General features: G+C 55.7%; 1 protein-coding gene across 10 annotated transcripts in view; it reads left to right on the top strand.

Annotated features, from left to right (window-relative positions):
- Positions 1–16,675, top strand: part of TET3 (tet methylcytosine dioxygenase 3) — a 113,371-nt gene extending 96,696 nt beyond the window's left edge. For all 10 annotated transcript variants that reach the window (XM_089326290.1, XM_089326296.1, XM_089326292.1 and 7 more), the window contains 5 exons: positions 134–284; positions 3,136–3,225; positions 3,542–3,679; positions 8,224–8,560; positions 9,355–16,675. In XM_089326290.1, the coding sequence (XP_089182416.1) occupies positions 134–284; positions 3,136–3,225; positions 3,542–3,679; positions 8,224–8,560; positions 9,355–11,081 (2,443 nt within the window). In that variant the 3' untranslated portion in view covers positions 11,082–16,675. The remainder of the gene's footprint in view (positions 1–133; positions 285–3,135; positions 3,226–3,541; positions 3,680–8,223; positions 8,561–9,354) is intronic.
- The last annotated feature ends 4,714 nt before the right edge of the window (positions 16,676–21,389 follow it).

Below are 21,389 nucleotides of genomic sequence, written 5' to 3'. Positions count from 1 at the left end.
AGCGGAGGGTGAGTCCCAGTGCCGGGAGGCTGGTGGGGACCGGGCATCAGCAGGCCCTTCCCTGAAGGAGGACGACGACTCTGGAACTCGGGGACGGTTACGCCTGGTGCCTGACCTGGGGTGTTTGTTGCAGCCGGACCTGCGCTTGCCAAGGCAAAGACCCCAACACCTGTGGTGCCTCCTTCTCCTTCGGTTGTTCCTGGAGCATGTACTTCAACGGCTGCAAATACGCCCGGAGCAAGACGCCTCGCAAGTTCCGCCTCGCGGGGGACAATCCCAAGGAGGTGAGCAGAGTGGTGCCAGGTGCACAGGCCCTGCCGCTGCCTGGTGTCGTGAACTGGGAGGGAGGACCGGCACACAGGCAGGCAGGAAGTGGCGCTTGTTTGACTCGGCATTTCGGAACCATATCTTGCTGTGAAGCAAGGTATGTGGAGGGGCAAGGACCGTGAAAACTTACTTAGCAACTGCAGGTGCCCCAGACTAGGTAAATCTCTGAACACGGGGATGCCTGGGACTTTCCCCCTCTCCCAGGGGTGTGTCCGTCTGCCTCATTCTCCCGAGGACCGGGAGGCACAGCAGAGGGTGCGCCGCCCCCTGCCCCCATCTGCGGCCCACCCTCTGGGTCTTTGCTGGACACCCAGCAGCATCTCTGGTCCTGCCTGGCTGCTGTGCGCCCTCCAGGTAGCCATGCCCTCACTGGCCTGGTCCTTGGGCACTGGGCTGGCACTCGGGTGTTGGGACTGCTGCTGTCTCAACCCTGTGACAGCAGAGGCCAGGCCCCACTCAGGCTGTGGGAGGCAGGACCACCAGCTCCCGCTCTGCCATTTGCAAAGGCCACCCTGAGAGGTGGTCACTGCTCAGAATCCCGAGCACAAGGAAGATAGCAGCCTGTCTGGGGTTGCCATTCCCGCATGCCCAGCCCCCCTCCTGCCTGAGCTCCTGGGAGGGTGGGCACTGGGTCCCTTAGCTGGGCTCCGAGCAGACGTCCTGATCCCAGCCTCACCTTTGCGAGCGTCCAGCTCTGGACACTTCTCGTTCTGCACCGGGCGAGGACTTGCTTGGGGATGTCATTCCTGCACCACAGCCCACATCGGCGTCTGTGCTTCAAGCTTGGTCCTTCCTAGGCCCACCTGCCAAGCATTTTAAACCTAGATCTGCCCCACCCCGCCTGGCCTTTTAGCTGTCATGTGAATGTAGAATAGTCTGCCTTGATACTGGACTTGCACTTCAGGTGGGATCCATGGTCCTCCCAAGCAGCAGATGTGCACGCCTTGGTGGATGGAGGCGCCGCAGGAATTAGAGGAATGAAAAGACGTGGGCTCCACTTCCCACCAGCACTTCTCTGTTCCCTGGGGACTGTGCCGTGCGCCTCCCAGGTTATCAGTCAGTTTCACAGCCCCTCGAGGGTCTGGTTGCCATTACCTACACATTACAGGGGAGGCCAGTGGCTTGGTCAAGGCCCTGGGTCTAGTTCATGGTGAAGGCAGGATTTGAACCCAGGCCTGTGTTGCCCCAGAGCTCATGAGTCTCTGCCTGGTGCCGATGGCAGCGCCTGGAGAGCAGCCAGAGGGGTAGCCTGGCCCAGACCGGCCTGAGTGGCGGTGATTTCCATTTCCAGTCCCGTTGCTTGGTTCTTTTTCTCTTCCATCTTCTTCCTGCTTTCTTCTCATAAACTCTGTGCTCAGGGCCTCGTAGGAGACCCGTAAGCCCTGCTTACCACCCTTGGAGGGCCAGAGAGAGGCTAGGTGCTCTGCCGGGGCCAGTGGCACGTGCTCTGGGGCCAAGGCTGTCATGCTGTCCGGTGCAGTAGCCACAGAGCCACATGGAGCTACTGAGCCTCTGAAATGTGGCTAGCACAGCAGGGGGCCGGGGTTTGTAAGTAATTATATTTAAAGTTTCATTTGTATTTCAGTGGCACATGTGGCTTGTGACTAACACAGTAGGCAGGGCGGGGCCCAGCAGCTGGAGTTTGGAGCGGACTCTGTGCCCCTGACTCACGCCAGGCTCTGGGCCAGGCTGGCCGTGGAATCTCTCGCATAGGTTCTGTCTGCCTCTAACGTGGAGAAAGGCCCGCGCTTGTTGCTCGGCGTTTTCATGCCTGCTCTGCTGCTTCTCTGACCTGGGGTGCTCCCCACATGAAAGCAAGAACCTGCTTTCCCAGGGGTCTCCACAAAGTCCATAGATGGGGCAAGTGTTCCGCCTGGTGGCTTAAGATGCCCAGGTGCCGTCTCGGAACACCTGTTTCCTCCAGCTTCCTGCTGCGGCAGACTGAGAGGCAGCTGTAGCGGCTCAGGTAACTGGGTTCCTGCCAGGCGTCGGGAGACCTGGACTGCATTCCCGGCTCCCAGCCGTGGTCTCAGCACAGACTCGGTCAGCTGTTGTGGGCACTTGGGGAGTGAATCAGCGGATGGGAGCTCACTCTCTTCCTCCTCTCTGCCTCCCAGATGAAATGAAAAAGAAAAACACATCTGTGGAAAAGGCACATTGTGAAAACGTGTAGATTTCGAGTCTCCTTTCACCAAAGTAAACTTTTAATTCTATTTTTTCATGAAATTTTTTAAAATTTATTTATTTATTTTGACAGAGTGGATAGTGAGAGAGACAGAAAGATCTTCCTTTGCCGTTGGTTCACCCTCCAATGGCCGCCACGGCTGGCGCGCTGCGGCCGGTGCACCATGCTGATCCGATGGCAGGAGCCAGGTGCTTCTCCTGGTCTCCCATGGGGTGCAGGGCCCAAGCACTTGGGCCATCCTCCACTGCACTCCCTGGCCACAGCAGAGAGCTGGCCTGGAAGAGGGGCAACCGGGACAGAATCCGGCACCCCAACCGGGACTAGAACCCGGTGTGCCGGCACAACATGGCCGTGTACGTGTGTGGGCCTGGCCACACTGGCCCAGATCCTCGAGGAGCAGCAGCTGAGCGGCCGAGATACCTCTGGGCAGAGTGGCTTGTCCTAGCGAGCTTCACTGTCCCTGACTTGAAAACGGACGTGGCACAGCCCCCTCCCCAAGGGAACGCTGTAGGGACCCCGCAGGCACCTCGCCCCTCACCTTCCCGGTGACGCCTGGGAATGAGTTCTGCACGGGGCTCCCTTCCAGCCGCGCTGGGCCTGTGTGACTGTGCTCCTCTCCACAGGAAGAAGTGCTCCGGAAGAGTTTCCAGGACCTGGCCACCGAAGTCGCTCCCCTGTACAAGCGGCTGGCGCCCCAGGCCTATCAGAACCAGGTACCAGGCGGGGGCTCCACCCAGGCGCCCCAGGTGGGCCGTGGGAGTGTGGGCTCCTCAGGACCCAGAAGTGAGACGATGCTCTGGGTCTCGGCGGACCCCGTTGTCTGCTGACCACCGACTGCACCCCACTCCATCTCTGAGCCCCTGACCTTCTGCCACTGCCCCCATTTGCCCACGTTCCCTGGCCAGGGCAGAGGTACCTTCTGCAGGGCCCTGAGAGGGCTCTCGGCCAGACCTCGCCTTGCAGTCCAGGTGCAGGACCGGGCCACTCACCTCTGGTCACATGAGCAGCTCTCCCTGGCTGTCCCCACAGGTGACCAATGAAGAAATAGCGATTGACTGCCGCCTGGGGCTGAAGGAAGGGCGGCCCTTCTCGGGGGTCACAGCCTGCATGGACTTCTGTGCCCACGCCCACAAGGACCAGCACAACCTCTACAACGGGTGCACCGTGGTAAGGAGCCCCACCTGCAGGGTGATCCTGGGAGGGGGCCAGCTGCAGTCTGCAGAAAGGTGGGCTCAGATCTGGGAGGGGCCCCGCCAGACTTCCCGCTCCTCCCACTACTCAGAGAAAACCCTCGCCAGACAGAACAGACAAGCCTGTGTTGCAGGCAGACACCGTGGGCACCTGGAGTCCCCGGCTATCTAAAGGGTGGTTCCAGGTCTCTGTGCACACCTGGTTTTAAATCTGCCCAGCCCTTCATGGATTCAGTCATTGAGTGAACACGTGTAGAGTAAGTGCCAGCAGCACGCCCCAGGCTGCAGGTACCAAGGAGTAAAATGGACAGTCCCTGCCCGAGCCTGTGATTCCCGGAGTGAGGGAGGCTGGAGCTGCCAGGTGCGTGCTGCCCGCCTACTGAGGTGAGAATAATCAGATCAGGTGAAAATGCAGGCATTCTGTTCCGAGATGCCTGCTAGATACAGTGGAGATGAGGAGCCGGCAGGGGAGGGAGGCTCTGGAGATGACCCTAGCTCGTAGTTAGCACCTCGTGGCCAGTTGGGTTAGCAAGGAAGTGAGTTGGAATGGAGAAGAGGGGAGAGGGTTGGGCTCGCTGGGGAGCCTCGCAAATGGATGATGTCTGATCTTCTTGCTCTGTGTTTATTTTTGAAAAATACTTTATTGGAAAGGTAGAGTTAGAGGGAGAGACTTTCACCTGCTGGTTCACTCCCCAAATGGCCACAATGGCTGGGGTTGGGCCAGGCCCAAGGCAAGAGTCTGGAAGTCCATCTGGGTCTCCTGTGTGGGTGGCAGGGGCCGAAACACTGTTGGGCCATCTGCTGCTGCTTTCCCCAGCACAGCAGCAGAGAGCTGCATCAGAAGTGGAGAAACCAGGACCAGAAGCGGCGCCCATGGGGGATGCTGGCGTCGCAGGTGGGGATTAAACTCACGACAGCCCTCTGCTCTGGTTTTAGCAAGGTCCTGGGCAGTCAGGGCCCCTGGGGGGTGCTGAGGAAGAGGCAGGGGTACCCCCACATCCACCTGGGATGGGGGCCCCCTGGCTTCCAGTTGTATGCTGTGTTCCTCTGGGCCTTGAAGCTCCCCCTGCAGAATCTCATTTCTTCTCCTTATCCTCCATCCCCAAGTCCAAGACTGAGAAGCAAGATGGAGCAGGCTCCTGTCTGTATCCTATTAAATGGTTTCTCAGCTTGGACCTTCCAAGCTTAGGAGAGAGGCAGGGAGGAGCAGCAGGCACTGGAGATACAGAGCACAGGAAAGTTACTCATATTCTAGAGCTTCTGAATTGGGGGAGGAAAAAGTAATTTTTTTCTAAAATGAAAAGTGGAGGGTTTTTTTGTGTATTTAGTAACTCCTTACTGTCAAAAACTTCCAACAGCATCAAAAACCTTGCCTGAAGTCTCAGCGAGATGACCGCCAGCAGCATTTTGATGGCCATCCGTTGAGACACCTGGGTGGTTGTGTCCACAGACAGGGTCCTGTTATGTCAATAAGCGGCTCTGTGACCTGCTTTCCTGACTCAAGGGTAGCTGGAGCTTTCTGTGCCGATGGCCGAAGGTGGCCTTGGCGTTCCCCGAGGCAGGCAGGCTGCATGGCACTGCCATCGTTTATTTCACCTGTCCTCCACTGAAGGGCAGCGAGTGCTTTCAGATGCCGCTTCCCTAAACCACAGGGAGGGGCCGCCTCATCACGTCCCAGTGCAGTGCTGCAGCCCCGACCTTGACCGCCAGCCACCTCCGGGCACTGCTTCTCCTGCTCACTTGGCCACACTGGATGGTGTCCATCCTTTTAGTTTTTGCCTACTTGGGCAGCAGACAGACGATTCCATCTCATTTTGTATTTCTGTTAGTATTTTGCTTGCCCATTTAAATTTCATCCTTGTGAATATCTTTTTTGGCCTTGACTTGTTTAAAAATCTGGATGACCGTGTCTTTTGACAGTTGCATCTTTCACACAGTAGGGATAGAAGCACAGTTTCTGTCTCCTTTGCACTTGACTTTAGTTTGGTTTGCATGTAACGTTGGGACTTAGGAGGAGGGAACTGGGCTGATGGTCATTCCAACCCAGTAGTGCACAGGAGTCTGGTCAGAGTGGAGGAGTGGTGAAAAGACCATGTGTTCTGGGAAGAAGCAGTCTGGTTAGAGATTGATGCCAGAGGAGGACTCTAAAATGAGTATTTAGCAATAAAGTTGATGCCAGAAAATGTTCAGTTTCCATTCAGTAGTAAAATTCCATAAGCAGAGTGGAAAGGCTGAATAACTTGACAACTGAGTTACCCTTGAGTTAAGACAAGCTGATCACAGAACAGCCTGCGTAGATAATGCGATCTCATTGGTGTCGAATTTTATGTAGCTGCCTGTGTATGTGCATATATGTTCAGGTGTCTGGTTGATTGGCAAAATGCTAACAGTGCACAGAGCTCTGACTGCAACAACACTTGTAGCAGGTGATAGAGAAATAGTATTGACTTTTTACTTGATCTTAGCCAAAAGGCCAAGAAGCAATGCATGAGTGACTTAGAGCTACTCTGAAAAAGCCGAGGGGTTGGTGTTGGTCCCAGCAGTGTAGGATGCCTGGGTTTCTTATTTGACCCTGGCTTCTGACGCCAGCTTCCTCCTGATACAGACCCTGGGAGGCAGTGGTGATGGCTCAATTAATTGTGTACCTGTCACCCACATGGGAGGCCTGGATTGAGTTCCCAACTCCTGCCGTGGCCCAGCCCTACCTGTCATTGGCATTTAAGGAGTGGACCAGTGGATGAGAGTGTGCTCTCTGCCTCTCAAATATTAAAAAAAAAGGGGGGGGGTAAAAATAGGCAAAAGGAATAGGACGAGACATAGTTAGGTTCAGCACACGGATCTGTTCTAACCAAAGATGGTAGAACAAGCAGATGTGGAAAACAGAGGAAGAAAGGAGCTTCTGCCCAGGGCACACCATGCCTGGGAACTACATGGCGAAGCACCAGGGGCAGCCCAGAGGCAGGGAGCAAGAAGGGGGAGCAGCAGCCCAGAACTGTTCCTGGGGGAGTGTGGGCAGGAGCGGGACAGGTGTGAGGCAGGCATGCGGTGTAAGCTCAGGATTGCTGGTCAGAATGAGTTCAGCAGGCTCTGGGCTATGAAGGGGCTCCCTAATTGCCTGTTACCGGGCCTGGGGTGATGGAGAGCCCGGGGAATCTTGGCTTGCTGTGGGGCCTTGATAAGGGAGATGGTTGGAGTGTGGGCTCAGGAGTGGTTGGTTCATATTATGTTAGAGGCGTACCTTTAGGGAGCTATTTTCTCTCTCTAAGGATTGGCTAGCCCTGGGAAGGGCAGTCTCCCCAGGATCAAGACCCCAAAAGCTACAGAAAATAAGAAAATGCAGTCAGTACAAGTGTAGAGAGTAAACTTGAAAAAAGCAAACCTTGTTGAGAAATGTGAACCGACAATGAAGATACATTTTAATAAGGAGCAGAAAGTGTTTTAAGAAATTAATGGCAAAATTATGGGCAAAACTGTCAGAAAAGTGAAACTTGTGTTCTGGTTTGGATAAAAACTGGAATAATTTTGGAGGGCAGTTTGGCAAGAGGTGGCAGTTCTAAATTCATAAGACTTATTCTATAGAATTAAATGTCTTGGAAAGTTTAGTTAAAAGAATAGTTCAAAAGGCATTGTTTATGGTAGGAAAAACAAGTTGGAGTGTTTGATAACAAGGGAGTAAACATGAGGTCTTCAGAAAGTTCATGGAAATGTGTATTATGAGAAAACTGCATGAATTTCAATTTTTTGTATAAAATTCTTATTCCATTTTTGCACAAAATTCTTGACGTACCCTTTTACCATGCAGCACTGAGTCACTGTGGGAGATATATAAGGCACAGGACATTGTTCATACTATGCTAAGATGAAGGTGAGGTTATAAAGATCCAATTTAATTCCCAGAAAGTAACGGTGTGCACGTGTGTGCTTATAGGACCCAATATTCACAGTGATGGATTCTGGATGATGGATTTGTGGAGATAGATCATTTCCTTTTTGTTTGCCCAGATTTTCGACAGTCAGCACCTAGAGTTTTGTGTCTTTTTTTTTTTTTTTTAAAGATTTATTTATTTTGAAAGAGCTGCAGAGAGAGGGAGAGAAAGGGAGATCTTCTATCAGCTGGTTCACTCCCCCAGATGGTCCCAGTGGCCAGTACTGACGCAGGAACTTCATCCCTGGGCCATCTTCTGATGCTTTACCCAGGCATTAGCGGGGAGCTGGATGGGAAGTGGAGCAGCCAGGATATGAACCGGCGCCCACATGGGATGCCGGCATTGCAGGCGGCGGCTTTACCTGCTGTGCCACAGCGCCGGCCCCTAGAGTTTTTAATGCAAGGGAAAAGTATCCTAAGAGGAAAAGGAGGCTGAGGGTTCAGGATGAGGATAAAGTGGAAGGTCCGAGGCTCTCCTGGGTGACACAGGGCAACGCTTTGCCACCGGATAGGGCAGGGCTGCCAGTCCTGGCCAAGCACGGGTGGTCATCTCAGCCCTCCAAGCCCGTGTCCGCGCTCTCCCCCTGCCTGGGCAGGTCTGCACCCTGACCAAGGAAGACAATCGCTGCGTGGGCAAGATCCCCGAGGACGAGCAGCTGCACGTGCTGCCCCTGTACAAGATGGCCAGCACCGACGAGTTTGGCAGTGAGGAGAACCAGAACGCCAAGGTGGGCAGCGGGGCCATCCAGGTGCTCACCGCCTTCCCCCGTGAGGTGCGGCGCCTGCCCGAGCCCGCCAAGTCCTGCCGCCAGCGGCAGCTGGAAGCCAGGAAGGCGGCCGCCGAGAAGAAGAAGATGCAGAAGGAGAAGCTGAGCACTCCCGAGAAGATCAAGCAGGAGGCCCTGGAGCTGGCCGGCGTCACGGCCGACCCAGGTGTGTGGGGGCGCTGCCCCGGACCGCGTGGCCCTGCCCTGGTGTCGGTCCTCACTCCCCAGCCCGCCCCCTTCCTGCAGCTCGCTGGGGCCTCCAGACGGAGTCCTGGGGCCCCTGCTGCCTCCGTGACAAAGATCCTGACGCTGCACGGGCCCTACCGCTGACCACTGGGAGCACCTGGCCCCCTGTGCGCGCTCCTGCCCCCGCTCAGAGGAGTGGCAGCAGGGCCATGGGTGGATTCCCTGTGGGGGCGCCAGCACCTGCAGCGATGCTGCCCAGCTCACCGGGAGCCACAGCAGTCCCCGGGGCAGGACAGGGGGTGGTGCGGAAGGGCCATGGGTGCTGCCTGAGCCGGGCCTTCAGGGCCACCTGTCTCCTCCCTCAGTGAGGCTGGGGCCTGTGCCAGGTAGTGCCCAGGAGCAAGTCTGGTCCCAGCTCAGGCGTACCTCGCACCTCACCTGTCCTGACTTTCCAGAAAAGGGAAATTTAAAAAAAAATGCTTTTGAAAGGCGGAGATCACTCCCCAAGCGGCTGCAGCAGCTGTGGCTGGGCCAGGCTAAAGTCAAAATCCAGAATCTCCATCAGGGTCTCCCACGTGAGCGGCAGGGGCCCATGCACTTGGGCCACCTTCTTTTTTCCCCATGCTGTTTAGCGGGAAGCTGGACGGGTTGTGGCATGCCAGGGCTCAAACCGGCGGCCCTCGTCCAGGATGCCGGCATCCACCTTGGGGAGGCAGCCTTTCTGAGCCCAGGGGTTCCTGGCACCCTGCCCATCTCGCCCTGTCCCCTCCACAGGCCTGTCCCTGAAGGGTGGACTGCCGCAGCAGAGCCTGAAGCCCTCGCTCAAGGTGGAGCCGCAGAACCACTTCAGCTCCTTCAAGTACGGCAGCAACGCGGTGGTGGAGAGCTACTCGGTGCTGGGCAGCTGCCGGCCCTCCGACCCCTACAGCATGAACAGCGTGTACTCCTACCACTCCTACTATGCACAGCCCAGCCTGCCCTCCGTCAATGGCTTCCACTCCAAGTACGCGCTCCCATCGTTCGGCTACTACGGCTTTCCCTCCAGCAACCCCGTCTTCCCCTCCCAGTTCCTGGGCCCTGGCGCCTGGGGGCACAGCGGCGGCAGTGGTGGCTTTGAGAAGAAGCCAGACCTCCACGCTCTGCACAGCAGCCTGAGCCCGGCCTACGGCGGTGCTGACTTTGCCGAGCTGCCCGGCCAGGCTGTCCCCGCGGACACCCACCTCCCCACTCCTCACCACCAGCAGCCTGCTTACCCAGGCCCCAAGGAGTATCTGCTTCCCAAGGCCCCCAGGGACCCCACGCCTTTTGCTCAGAGCTCCACCTGCTATGGCAGATCCATCAAGCAAGAGCCAGTAGACCCGCTGGTACAGGCTGAAGCCGGGCCCAGAGAGCTCACTAAGGTGGGCAAGACGGCTCTGCCGGAGGCATCGCAGAACGGGGGACCTAACCATCTGTGGGGCCAGTACTCCGGAGGCCCGAGCCTGTCCCCCAAGAGGGCCAACGGTGTGGGCGGCAGCTGGGGCACGTTCTCCGCTGGGGAGAGCCCGGCCGTGGTGCCCGACAAGCTTGGCTCTCTTGGGGCCAACTGCCTGGCCCCCTCCCACTTCCCGGAGGGCCAGTGGGGGCTGTTCCCCAGCGGCGAAGGGCAGCAGCCGGCTCCCCACCCCGGGGGCCGCCTTCGAGGCAAGCCGTGGAGCCCCTGCAAGTTCGGAAATGGCACCGCCCCGGCCTTGGCTGGGCCCGGCCTGCCGGAGAAGCCGTGGGCTGTGGGCGCACCCGGGCTGCAAGACAAGTTGTGGAACCCCCTGAAAGGGGACGAGGGAAGGATTGCGACGCCGGGTGCGGGCCAGCTGGACAAGGCCTGGCAGGCCCTCGGCGTGCCCCTGGGCCCCGGCGACAAGCTATGGGAGCCCTTTGGCCTGGAAGAGGGTCCGGCCGAGGAGCCCAGCGCCCAGGGGGCTGTGAAGGAGGAGAAGGGCGGTGGCGGCGGCAGCGTGCGTGCGGCGGAGGACGAGGAGGAGGAGCTGTGGTCGGACAGCGAGCACAACTTCCTGGACGAGAACATCGGCGGCGTGGCCGTGGCGCCGGCGCACGGCTCCATCCTCATCGAGTGCGCCCGGCGCGAGCTGCACGCCACCACGCCGCTCAAGAAGCCCAACCGCTGCCACCCCACCCGCATCTCGCTGGTCTTCTACCAGCACAAGAACCTCAACCAGCCCAACCACGGGCTGGCGCTCTGGGAGGCCAAGATGAAGCAGCTGGCCGAGCGGGCGCGCGCGCGCCAGGAGGAGGCGGCGCGCCTGGGCCTGGGCCAGCAGGAGGCCAAGCTCTACGGCAAGAAGCGCAAGTGGGGCGGCGCCGCGGCGGCCGAGCCGCAGCAGAAGGAGAAGAAGGGCGCCGTGCCCACGCGGCAGGCGCTGGCCGTGCCCACGGACTCGGCCGTCACCGTGTCCTCCTACGCCTACACGAAGGTCACTGGCCCCTACAGCCGCTGGATCTAGGTGCCCGGGAGCCAGCGTACCTCAGCGTCGGGCCCGGCCCGAGCTGCCTCTGTGGTGCTTTTGCCCTCACGCCTGGGGGCGGGTTGGGGGTGCAGAAGTCTTTTTATCTCTATACATATATAGATGCGCATATCGTATATATGTATTTATGGTCCAAACCTCAGAACTGACCCGCCCCGCCCCTACTTCCCCAGCACTTTGAAGAAGAAACTACGGCTGTCGGGTGATTCTTTTTTTCCGTGATCTTAATATTTATATCTCCACTTTTTTTTCCTCTTCCCTTGTTTGGAGGAGGGTTTTATTTTCTTTGTTTTTAAAACTCTATCCTTGTATATCACAATAATGGAAAGAAAGTTTATAGTGTCCTTTCACAAAGGAGTAGTTTTGAATTCCATTTAAAATGTGTATTTATTGGGTTTTTTTTTTTTTTAAGCGACAATAGTAATGGTAAAGGGTCGGCAGGAAAGGCCTCCAGCCTGGTCCTGCTCAGGCTGGCTGGGCCCGGGCCGCCGGCCTCTCGGGGCAGGTGCAGGGGTGCAGCCTCCCAGCTGGTCTCTCCCTCCCAGTCTGTCCTCTCCTGTAGGGCGGGAGAGCCTGTAGAGAAACATCACTGGCTTGCAGCTGGGGGCGGGGGGACGCAGGTGCACCCTCTGCCCAGCCCTCGAGATGCCGGCGGAGATTTCCCCAGAAACCAGGTTGGAAGTAGACAGCTTCGAGCTTGCTAGTCTCCACACTGAATCCTCTGTCCGTTACTTACCAAGTCACATGATGTCACGGCTCACTAGGCAGCCGGGAGGCCCCTGGGAGCCGTTTCCACCACGCAGATGAGCCGGTGAATTCTGGGCTGAAGGAATTTGTCTTAGTGGAAGTTTTTGTAAATGCCCCCCAAAGTCTGTTCTGATAAGGAGGCAAAGGGCTACTGTATCTTTAAAAACAAGACGTTGAACGCAAGCTGTGAAAAGCCGGGTGGCCCTGGTGCTGTAGTGTGGTGCTAGGCCTTGAGGTCCATGGGCAGGTCGCAGCCTGCGGGAGCTCAGCAAGGTAACGGCAGTCAACACAGCCACCCTTACTGCTGGGGTTCCACATTGGACAATGGTGCATGCCTCACCCGAGCCCGCCCCTCCGCGCTCGCTGTGGGGGAGGGGCCGCACTACCCACTGTAAAGTTCGCGAGTGGCAGGTTTTCAGCAGGTTGCTAGGACTTCTCTCCCTCATTGGTGCCATGTCTCCATTCGGTCATCTTCTCCTTCCCCTCCTCCCCACTTGGACACACCCGCTCTAAAATTCTGGTGCATTTGTTCAGTTCTTTGAAATGAGAATGTGGTGCTTAATTCTTGTGACACTGTTGAGACAGGTTGGGCCTGACAGGTGGAAGCAACGCTTCGTCTTCGGCAAGTCAGACTTCTTGGAGTGTGTGTTTCTTTTCCTGTGCTATTAGCAGAAATGGCATCTGGCTACCCTTGGGGATGCGTGTGGTGAGTGGGGGGGAGGGGTGCTTCGTCCAGACACACGCAGGAACGTGGCCTCGCCGTGACCCGAGATGAACGGTAGCTATTTATTGAGCAGTTTTATTCAGCTGTGGGTCTTTGTTCTTACGTCGAGTTTCACAATCAGATGACAATGCTAAAGGCAAGTTCCTGAGTTTCCAGGTGCCTTGGGTAGGAGCTGAGAGCTGCCCCGTGACCCGCGAGCCGGCCTGAGCGTTTATGTGGTCTGGTTTTAATTGTAAATAGTGAAAGATTTTTTTAAGCACTTTTGCCTAGATTTAAACAGCAACTTGAAAAAAAGTTTTAACATGTAATTGTGGGAGAACCTGTAAATAGTAGCTGAATATTTAATGTGCTTTGTCTATCCTCCACTTTTACCATATTCTGTAAAGTCGCATTTATTTTACAGGACGAAAAATGAAATATTATTGCTTTTGAAATAAATACCCAAGAGCTTATCAGGATTTAGAGTTATTCAGAATTCAGATTTATAGGAAAACCTCTGACCTTCAGTTTGACAAGCTAAAGGAAGCAGAGTCTTTAACGAGCATGCTAATTTTCTAGTTTTGAGGAAGAGTTGGGTCCTTTAAATGCTATTTTGCTTATCGCATCAGTACTTTTATGCAGGTCTCAGTTGACTCCGTGCTTAGGTAGATGCGGGGGTGCCTTGAAAACTTGATTTTAAATGATCCTAAGCAAGAAATACGCTATTTTCCGAAACAGTTGGAGAATGTGAGCGTCTGAGTGAACCGTGGAAGCCCCAGGTTTGCTGTTGGTTTGGAAGGTCCCGAATGTAACCCAGGTGATTCTTGCGCGTGGCCTGTGTGAATCTTCCCGCCTGTGTGTTCGGTATTCTTTGCCCCTCCTCGCCCTTTGCTAGCAAAGCCATTAGATGAAAGGAGAACCCGGTACAAGCAGAAAGCATGCGACAGCGCCTGTTCCCCCAGCATAGGGAGCAGGCTGCTGAGAGGTGAGGCAGAGGCGACCCCGCCGGCCCCTCCCGCCGGTGTTTGGAGAGCTGGGTGGCGCCGTGGCCGCGTGAGCCCATGCTCCTTCTAACACTACACGTATAACCTACCTCAGAGCTCAGTCATTGCAACTAGCATGCTTTAGATGTGTGTTGGAAAAGTTAACTATGCACAGCTCTTTGTCTCCCCCTTGCTGCTGAAGGTTTCGTAAAGAGAAAAATCAAATTTTTTATTTTTTACTGGCACTGTCATTTTTTTAAAGTCCTAAAGATGATTAACAGACATTTTTATCATGAGAAGAAAAATAAAGCCATCGCAACTACAGAACCTAACAGCATGACCAGGTTGTAAGAGTAATAATAGGCCAGCAGAGGAGGACCGGGCCCGCGAGACAGCTTCCCAGTGCGCCCCAGGCCGGCCACAGGGCCGGTGCCACTCTCCCTTCGTTTTGTTTGCCCTGCCTGTTGCGTGCAAGGGAAGCATTTGCGAAGCTCTGTGCTAAGAGATTTTTCAGAATTAACGATTGCTTCGCAGCAGGTTCTCTCAATAACTGGTGCTAGCTCCAGAACCCCTTATTCTCACCCTTGGAAATCGTGGCCGAAGGCGACGCCTGGGTTTGAGGCTTTGTTTTTGTTGGGTCTGGTTTTCCGCAGAGCCTACGTTCCTCACCCCTCCCCACCCCTGGCTTCGCGGGTCCTGCTCTGCCTTCTCCCTGAGACAACAGTTGGCGGCATGGAAAGAGGGTGCACCTGCCCCTCTTGGTCGTCCCCCCAGCCTCTCTCGGAAAAGGGAGGCTTTCAGAGCAGGGTTTTTTTTACAACGCTAGAGCAAGGAAGGGGGCAGAGCTATGGGCTTTGCATCCAACAGGTAGACGCGTGAGGTTGTTGGCAGGGAGTAGACGGTAACTGATGGCCTTGAGAGAGATCCAACCCCACTTCTCTGTTGAAGTTGAACCACCGCGAGGCTGCAGACCGAGCAGGGGGTGGGAAACGCCGCGATCCCGGATGTGCCTCAACCAGTCTCTCTCCTTTTGTTACTGAGGTGTGTTTTATGGACTAGGAAGCATTTTTATGAATTGAAATCGTCTAAATAAAATGGTGCTATGGTGTTTAATGTGACTGTCCCCGATCCTGTCTTGCTGAGGTGCTATCCACGTGCTGAAACCACGACCAACCAAAAACAAGGTGGGCTCCAGTCTCCTGGCTTCTCGTCCCTCCCCTCTTCCGGTGCTGTCTTCTCAAACCTCTGTTTACCGTGCTCTAATCTGCTCTGAGCAATTGTGTTTTGTGTTTCACTATTCTTCCCTTGGTGGCCAAAAAAAACCCACAAAGGCAAGTGGAGAAGGCAGCTAGCTGCCGCCCCGCCTGGCGTGGCAGGTGTGTGTGGCTTTGACGCGTGTCTTCTCAGGCCTGAGGAGGGAGGGGGATATCTGGGGGAGGGTTGCAGAAAGGGAGTCGGGTGCTCCTGCCTCTCGGGGCAGGCATTCTCACAGCCAGGGCCGCACCGTCTGCGCGTGGGGCCCAGGGTGCTAAGCAGATGCCTCTGGGAGTCTCAAGGGTGCGGGAGGGGTCGGGGAGCATCTGCTTGTCTGGTGCCGGGCAAGGGGTCCCCTCTGCTCCTCGGGTGCTTCTGCCTCTCGTGGATGATCCCTTGTGTCCAAGCTAAGGGAAGGAGTGCGCTCTGCTCCCTCGATGCCACTGGGCTGCTTTTTAGTTGGTGCTATTCTCAATTTCTTCTTGGGTCCACAGAAGTTGCTGTTTAAGAACTCAACAGGAAGCTCCATTTTCTTGTGTCATCCACTGTCACAATTTTTTTAAATACCTCAAAACAGGACGTTGTGACAACTTGAGTGTAGTAGATTCCATGAAGGTCTGGCACCTGTGGGTTGCCCACTGGGTGATGTCCTCGGCCTTGGAGAATCCGGGTCGTTGGGCTTTTCCTTCTTCGCAGTCAGCGCACGCCCTGGAGGGCGGGGCGGCGGCGTGGTTGACTTTGTTTCAGTTGAAGTTTTGCTTTGGATACAATGTGAATTTCCTGTGCCCATCTCATTGAGCTTTCTCCGTTGTCATCGTGGCCAGTGCTGTCTCTGCATCCTGTCTCTTCAGCCAGCTGCCAACTCCAGCGTCCCCTGGACCAAAGGTGCACGCCCCCGCCTTGGCTGTCCAGCCCCACACTCATACATGCTTTGCGCTCTTCCCAGGAGTGCGGGGCCGTGCAGGCGAGAGCAAAGCAGTAGAGGCTGCCGCCCGGGTCGCGTGGGGCTCTGGCCGCCTTGTGCCCGAGTCGGCGAGCAGTTTGCCCCGCTTCCTCCTCCGCTTCTCTTCTGATATCAGGGATGCTTCCGTAGTGGTACTGTCCTGCTCTCTCCTTGGCGGGACGCCCGCCCGTCATCCAGGGGGTGGCTCCTCACTCTTCTCCCGGGGGTTTCGGTTAACACACAACTGGCTCATTTGAACATTCCAAATTGTCTTGGTTCCAACTCCATATCTTTTTTTTTTTTTTTTTTTGAGGGGGAAAAAGGGGGAGAAAACAGGAGTGATGTCATTTTTTTCATGTGTTCTTATTCAAGAAACAAGGACAGGTGGCATAGTAATGCATTAGACTTAACCTAGAACTCCTGTAGCTTTCTGATGTGTTTTATTTCTTATCTCTTTGAATTCCTGTTTGGTTACTTGGCTTCCAATGGAGGTGAACTTAACAACCATACTTGAATATTCCGTCTTGACTTTGTAAACTGTGGCTACTTGAAATGAAGTTTATCTGGGGTTGATGGATGAATGGTAGATTTTTTGCAATGTCTCAAGGCAATAGGATGTGTATTATTAAACTGTAGATATTCTTAGTAAATTTATGCTGATAATTTTATTTTGTATAATTTCTACCTTTTTGTTAATATTTTTTCCTTCTACTTTTATTGGTTTGCCTCCTGACGACCCCTCCTTGCCCTCCCTCCCTGCCCCCCTAAGTGTTTCAGTAAATTTAATTTAGGGTGCCTAGAAATTGCAAGTATGTATCCTTTTTTGATTTGTATTTTATTATAATTTACACAAACAACTGGGTTTGTGAACTGTATTACTCCTGGTATCTTTAAAATATTGTGGGTGTTTTAATAAATTTTATATTTATTTTTTGCACTCAAATTCAGTGTGGGTTCTCTTTTTTCCCCTCCCTGAACCAGAACTAGAGCGTGGTGTTGGAGGTGCACGCGCTGCTCCCCTGGCCGCGGCGTGCGGTGGGTGCACAGGGGAGCCCTCTGTCCGCTCTGCAGCAACCTGCGGGGGCTGGCAGCTGTGAACACGGGGTGTGAGGCTGGAAAGCAGAGACAGCCTTTCCCTCCCTTGGCTTTCTGTCCCTCTTGTCTTTCTGCCCCTGTTTTCACTCGGAGATGCGTTCCTCCCCTTAAACTTGGCAACTTCTGGAGCAGCGCAGCGAGTTAAGCCTCCACCTGCAGTGCTGGCATCGCATATGGGCACTGGGTTGAGTCCTGGCTGCTCCACTTCCGATCCAGCTCCCTGCTCATGTGCCTGGGAAAGCAGTAGAAGATGGCCCAAGTGCTTGGGCCCCTACACTGACGTGGGAGACCCAGAAGCAGCTCCTGGCTTAGGCCTGGCCCAGCTGGCCATTGCCACCATTTGGGGAATGAACCAGCAGAGGCAAGATCGATCTCTTAACTCTGTCTTTCAAATAAAAATCTTAAAGGGCCAGTGCCGCAGCTCACTAGGCTAATCCTCTGCCTGCGGCGCCGGCACAGCGGGTTCTAGTCCCGGTCAGGGCACCGGAATCTGTCCCAGTTGCCCCTCTTCCAGGCCAGCTCTCTGCTGTGGCCCAGGAGTGCAGTGGAGGATGGCCCAAGTGCTTGGGCCCTGCACCCCATGGGAGACCAGGAGAAGTACCTGGCTCCTGCCTTCGGATCAGCACAGTGTGCCGGCCGCTGCGGCCATTGGAGGGTGAACCAACGGCAAAAGGAAGACCTTTCTCTCTCTCTCACTGTCCACTCTGCCTGTCAAAAAAAAAAAAAAAAAAATCTTAAAGAATCGGCACCTTTTGGTTCTGCTGGCCGTGGAGGAGAGGATGATCCCACTGGGGCCACGGGGATCGCCGGCTGCAGCGGTAGCTGGTGTGAAAGGGAAACTTTGGACTGAGGAAGGGGACAGGAGCATCCATCCACCAGCTTCATACCTCCAGCCAGAATTGATGCCATGGCTGAGAAGCCGCCCGCTGGGCAGTCGGCAGGTGGGAGCCGTGTCCTGGGAGGCCACTCCAGACAGGAAAGCTCATGGAACCACATGAGCAAAACAGGTTTCATTTCCAGTGGGAGTGCCTTGGCACATATGGATGTCCAGGAGTGCACTTGCGTATGTGTGTGTGAGAGGGAGAGAGAGGGTATGAAGGAGGGAAGGAGAGGGGGGGCACACACTGGTGTGGTAACTTGCTTTACTCCTTTTTTAAAAAGAGACCTAGTTCATCCCCTTTCTGTCACCAGGGCCAACAGAGACTGATGGAGCAGTTGGGCAGCCGTAAATCCACTTCTTATTCAAGCTCCGCGTCCCATGTTAAAAACAAAAAACAAACAAACAAAAAAACAGGAGGGCAGAAGTTTCCAGTGACCCAAGAGCCGCATGATGGGTTGCAGGCATTTCCCGAGTGAGTGCGGCCATGGGTATGAGCAACATGACCAGTGCATGGACTTCACGTTTTGTTCTAACTCCATTTTCCATGAACTTTATCAAGCACCCTGGTATGTATATTTTTTAAATGGAATGCAGTAATAGTGGTGTTTTTTTTTTTAATTTAAATATTTAGGCATCCCTAACAGAGCTACAGCTCTTTAAATAGCTGCTGGGTATCTCATTGTATAGATAGAAAGGCATTTCATCACCCCCCTCTCATTATTGAACACTAGAGGCGCCGACTGCTGCGGCCATAAGCCAAACTAAGCTACACCCGCCTGCGTCTACCAGTTGTCCCGTGAGCACATCCGTGGTCCCGAACTTCCTGGAAACAGTTTCAGACCCTACCCCTACCCCCCCACCCCGTCTTCCTGGAAGAACCTCTAGACTAAAGTACTGCTGCTTCCGGGGAGATCACACAGCCCCAAGCTGAGCACCGAGACCAGGGAGCCCCACGATCGACTGGCGAAGGTGATCAGCTCTGTGAGGGCCTGGCCCCTCCCCTCCCAGGGGTGGGGTGTGACATGAGCTACTTCACCTCCCTCTGTCATTGTCATTGGCTATGAAACAGGCTGATGATACCATGTGGGACAGAGATGAGAGTCCATACTACTACTGCTACTACCGAAGTGAGAAGTAAAAGTGCCAGACCCTCAGGCCTCGGCGAGCAGTAAAGACCCTCGTTCTCGCTCCCGCTGTCTGCAGAGCTTGAGGTGACAAATCCAAACCCCACCTTGGAGCACACGGTGGCCTGGCCATGCCCGGCCGCGCGCCAGGTCTCCCGGCTCCAGCCTCTGGGAAATGCACTTTTTTCTTCACGCTACTAAGAGCCCTCCGAAGCGGACTGAGAATGCAGGTTTTCTCAAAGTGTTGGTTTTTCCTACCCAGCTACGCGTCCTGCTCATCTTAGGAGAAGCCCCTGGGCCTGGACTGCTGTGGCGGCACCAGGGAGGAAGCCCCAGCCCACGATGCCGGCGTCCGAGATCTGAGTGCCCTTGCTCTGCTGGGAGGTGGCAGGTGACCGTCCTGCTTGGGCCCTGCCACCCACGTGCGAGACCAGGACTGAGCTCCTGGCCCAGCCCTGACCATCGCGGCCGTTTGGGGAGTGAACCAGCAGGTGGAAGGTAGGTGGGTGTCTGTCTGTGTGTCCCTCCCTCCCTCCCCCATCCCCTGCCCCAATGTTCACTGGCACCCCTGGCTTCCTTCATCCCCCGCCTTCTGGGGCTTCCAGCCTCACGCCCCTGCAGCTCCGGCGGCCTTAGGCACCTGCCGTTCCCCTGCTTCCGGTCAGTAGCAGCTCCCCACGAGGCGGGCCCCTTCCTGGCTTCCTCACCCCTGCCTTTCTCCCTCCAGGGAGAGCTGGCTGCTAGGCCAGAGCCTCTGCTCCGGGGTACCCAGGAAACTGCTCCCACGCTGCACAGCCGGGACAATCCCTGCCCCCTGCCCCCTTGGCAGGGCCCCTCTGTGCCCTCCTGCCATTTAAACACAAATGCCCATGGCAGGCATCCAGGTAAGGGGCTGGCTAAGACGCCTGTCCCTCAGCGGAGTGCTTGGGTTTGGTCCTCCTCTGGCTCCTGACTCCAGCTTCCTGCTAAGGCAGGCCCCGGGAGCAGCAGTGACGGCTCAAGGATTTGGGTTCCTGCCACCCAGGGGAAGACTGGGATGGTGTTCCCAGCTTCGACGCAGTCCAATCCGGTTCCCTCTGGGCATTTGGGGAGTGGATGGGCTCGCTCTCTGCTTCTCAAAAAACAAATGTCCCTATGGGAAGCCACTCAGCCTTCTCCACAGCCTACAGCCTTCCCTCGGTGGTCTTGTTCAGCCACCAAACCTCAGCCATGACCCCAGTCCAGCTCCTGACTGCCCTCATGGGTTTGAGCTACTGGACTAGGCAGGGCCAAAGTCTTAAACTCAGGGTAACTAAAAATGACCTTGCCACAATCTACCAAATTTCCCATCATTCTCCTGGTCACATGATGGCACCTGTCAAGTCCAGAGTCTACCCTTACACCTCACTGTCCTCATTCTTGCCCCTCCTGGCCACTATTATTGAGCGCTTACATTGCACAGTTGTGGAAGCTGTGCACTGCACATTCTGGAGAAAATCACTCAGACACAGTACCACGTGTACCCTGATCACCGAGATTCCTGCCACCTCAGGCAGGGCCCTGCTGGGTGAGGACCACACAGAGCCTTCTGAAGCAGCACCCAGGGGAGGCCTCTCAGGTCAAAGGACAGGTAGGAAATGACAGGGCCCAGGCTCAAACCCACAGGCATCTGACACCAGCGTGCCCTGTCCTCCACAGCGTAAGACCCATGGACCAAGACGCACGTTGTCCTCTGGTGGGAACCTGCCAGGTCATCCAGCTGAAGACAGGAGTCCGGATGTGCCCAAGAGGAGGGCACGACCTCAGCCTGGGGGTGGACAGGCCCCGGAAGCACGGTGGCTCTGCAGGCTTGTGCTCCTTAGAGCAGGTGGCTGGGTTCTGGCTCCCACTGAGCTCCTGCCCACTGCAAGCCCCCTCCCCACTCGGGGTGGCTCTTGGGGTGCAGTACGCCCTCACTGTGTCCCAGTGCCCCGCAGGCCCTGGCACCTGCTTGCAGCCCCAGCACCACACCCGGTGCTGTCTCAAAGATGGCTCTGGCAGGGGTACCATCAAGAGCTCCTTGCTTTTTTTGTCTAAGGTTATTGGGTTGTTTGATAAGGCAGAGTAATATGGAGGGAGAGACAGAGCTTCCATATTCTGGTTCACTCCCCAAATGGCTGCAACAGCCAGGTCGGGGCCAGTCCAAAGCCAGAAACCAGAGACTTGGTCCTGGTCTCCCACATGGGGGGCAGGGGCTCAGGTACTTGGGCCACCTTCCGCTGCCTTCCCAGGGGCAACAGCAAGAAGCTGGACTGGAAGAGGGGAACCTGCACTCAACCCACTGTGCCATGCTGCCAGGCCCAAGAGCTCACTCCATTTGAGGCCAATAAAATAATTCCCTAAACTGCACAACCACTCCAAATAAAGACACTGAACACAGTCCGGAGCGGCAGATGGCACAGCCGCTGAGGTCGCAGCTGGCAATGACCATAGCCGAGTGCCCGACTCCGGTCCCGGCCCCTCTGCTTCTGAGCCAGCTCCCTACGGAGGCACCTGGGATCACCCCAGCACTTAGGTCCCCGTCCTCCGTGTGGAAGGCC

Source organism: Oryctolagus cuniculus, chromosome 2 (assembly GCF_051225735.1).
Source record: "Oryctolagus cuniculus isolate XC-2025 breed Fujian yellow rabbit chromosome 2, ASM5122573v1, whole genome shotgun sequence".
NCBI lineage: Eukaryota > Metazoa > Chordata > Mammalia > Lagomorpha > Leporidae > Oryctolagus > Oryctolagus cuniculus.
This window is presented reverse-complemented; position numbering and strand designations above follow the sequence as displayed.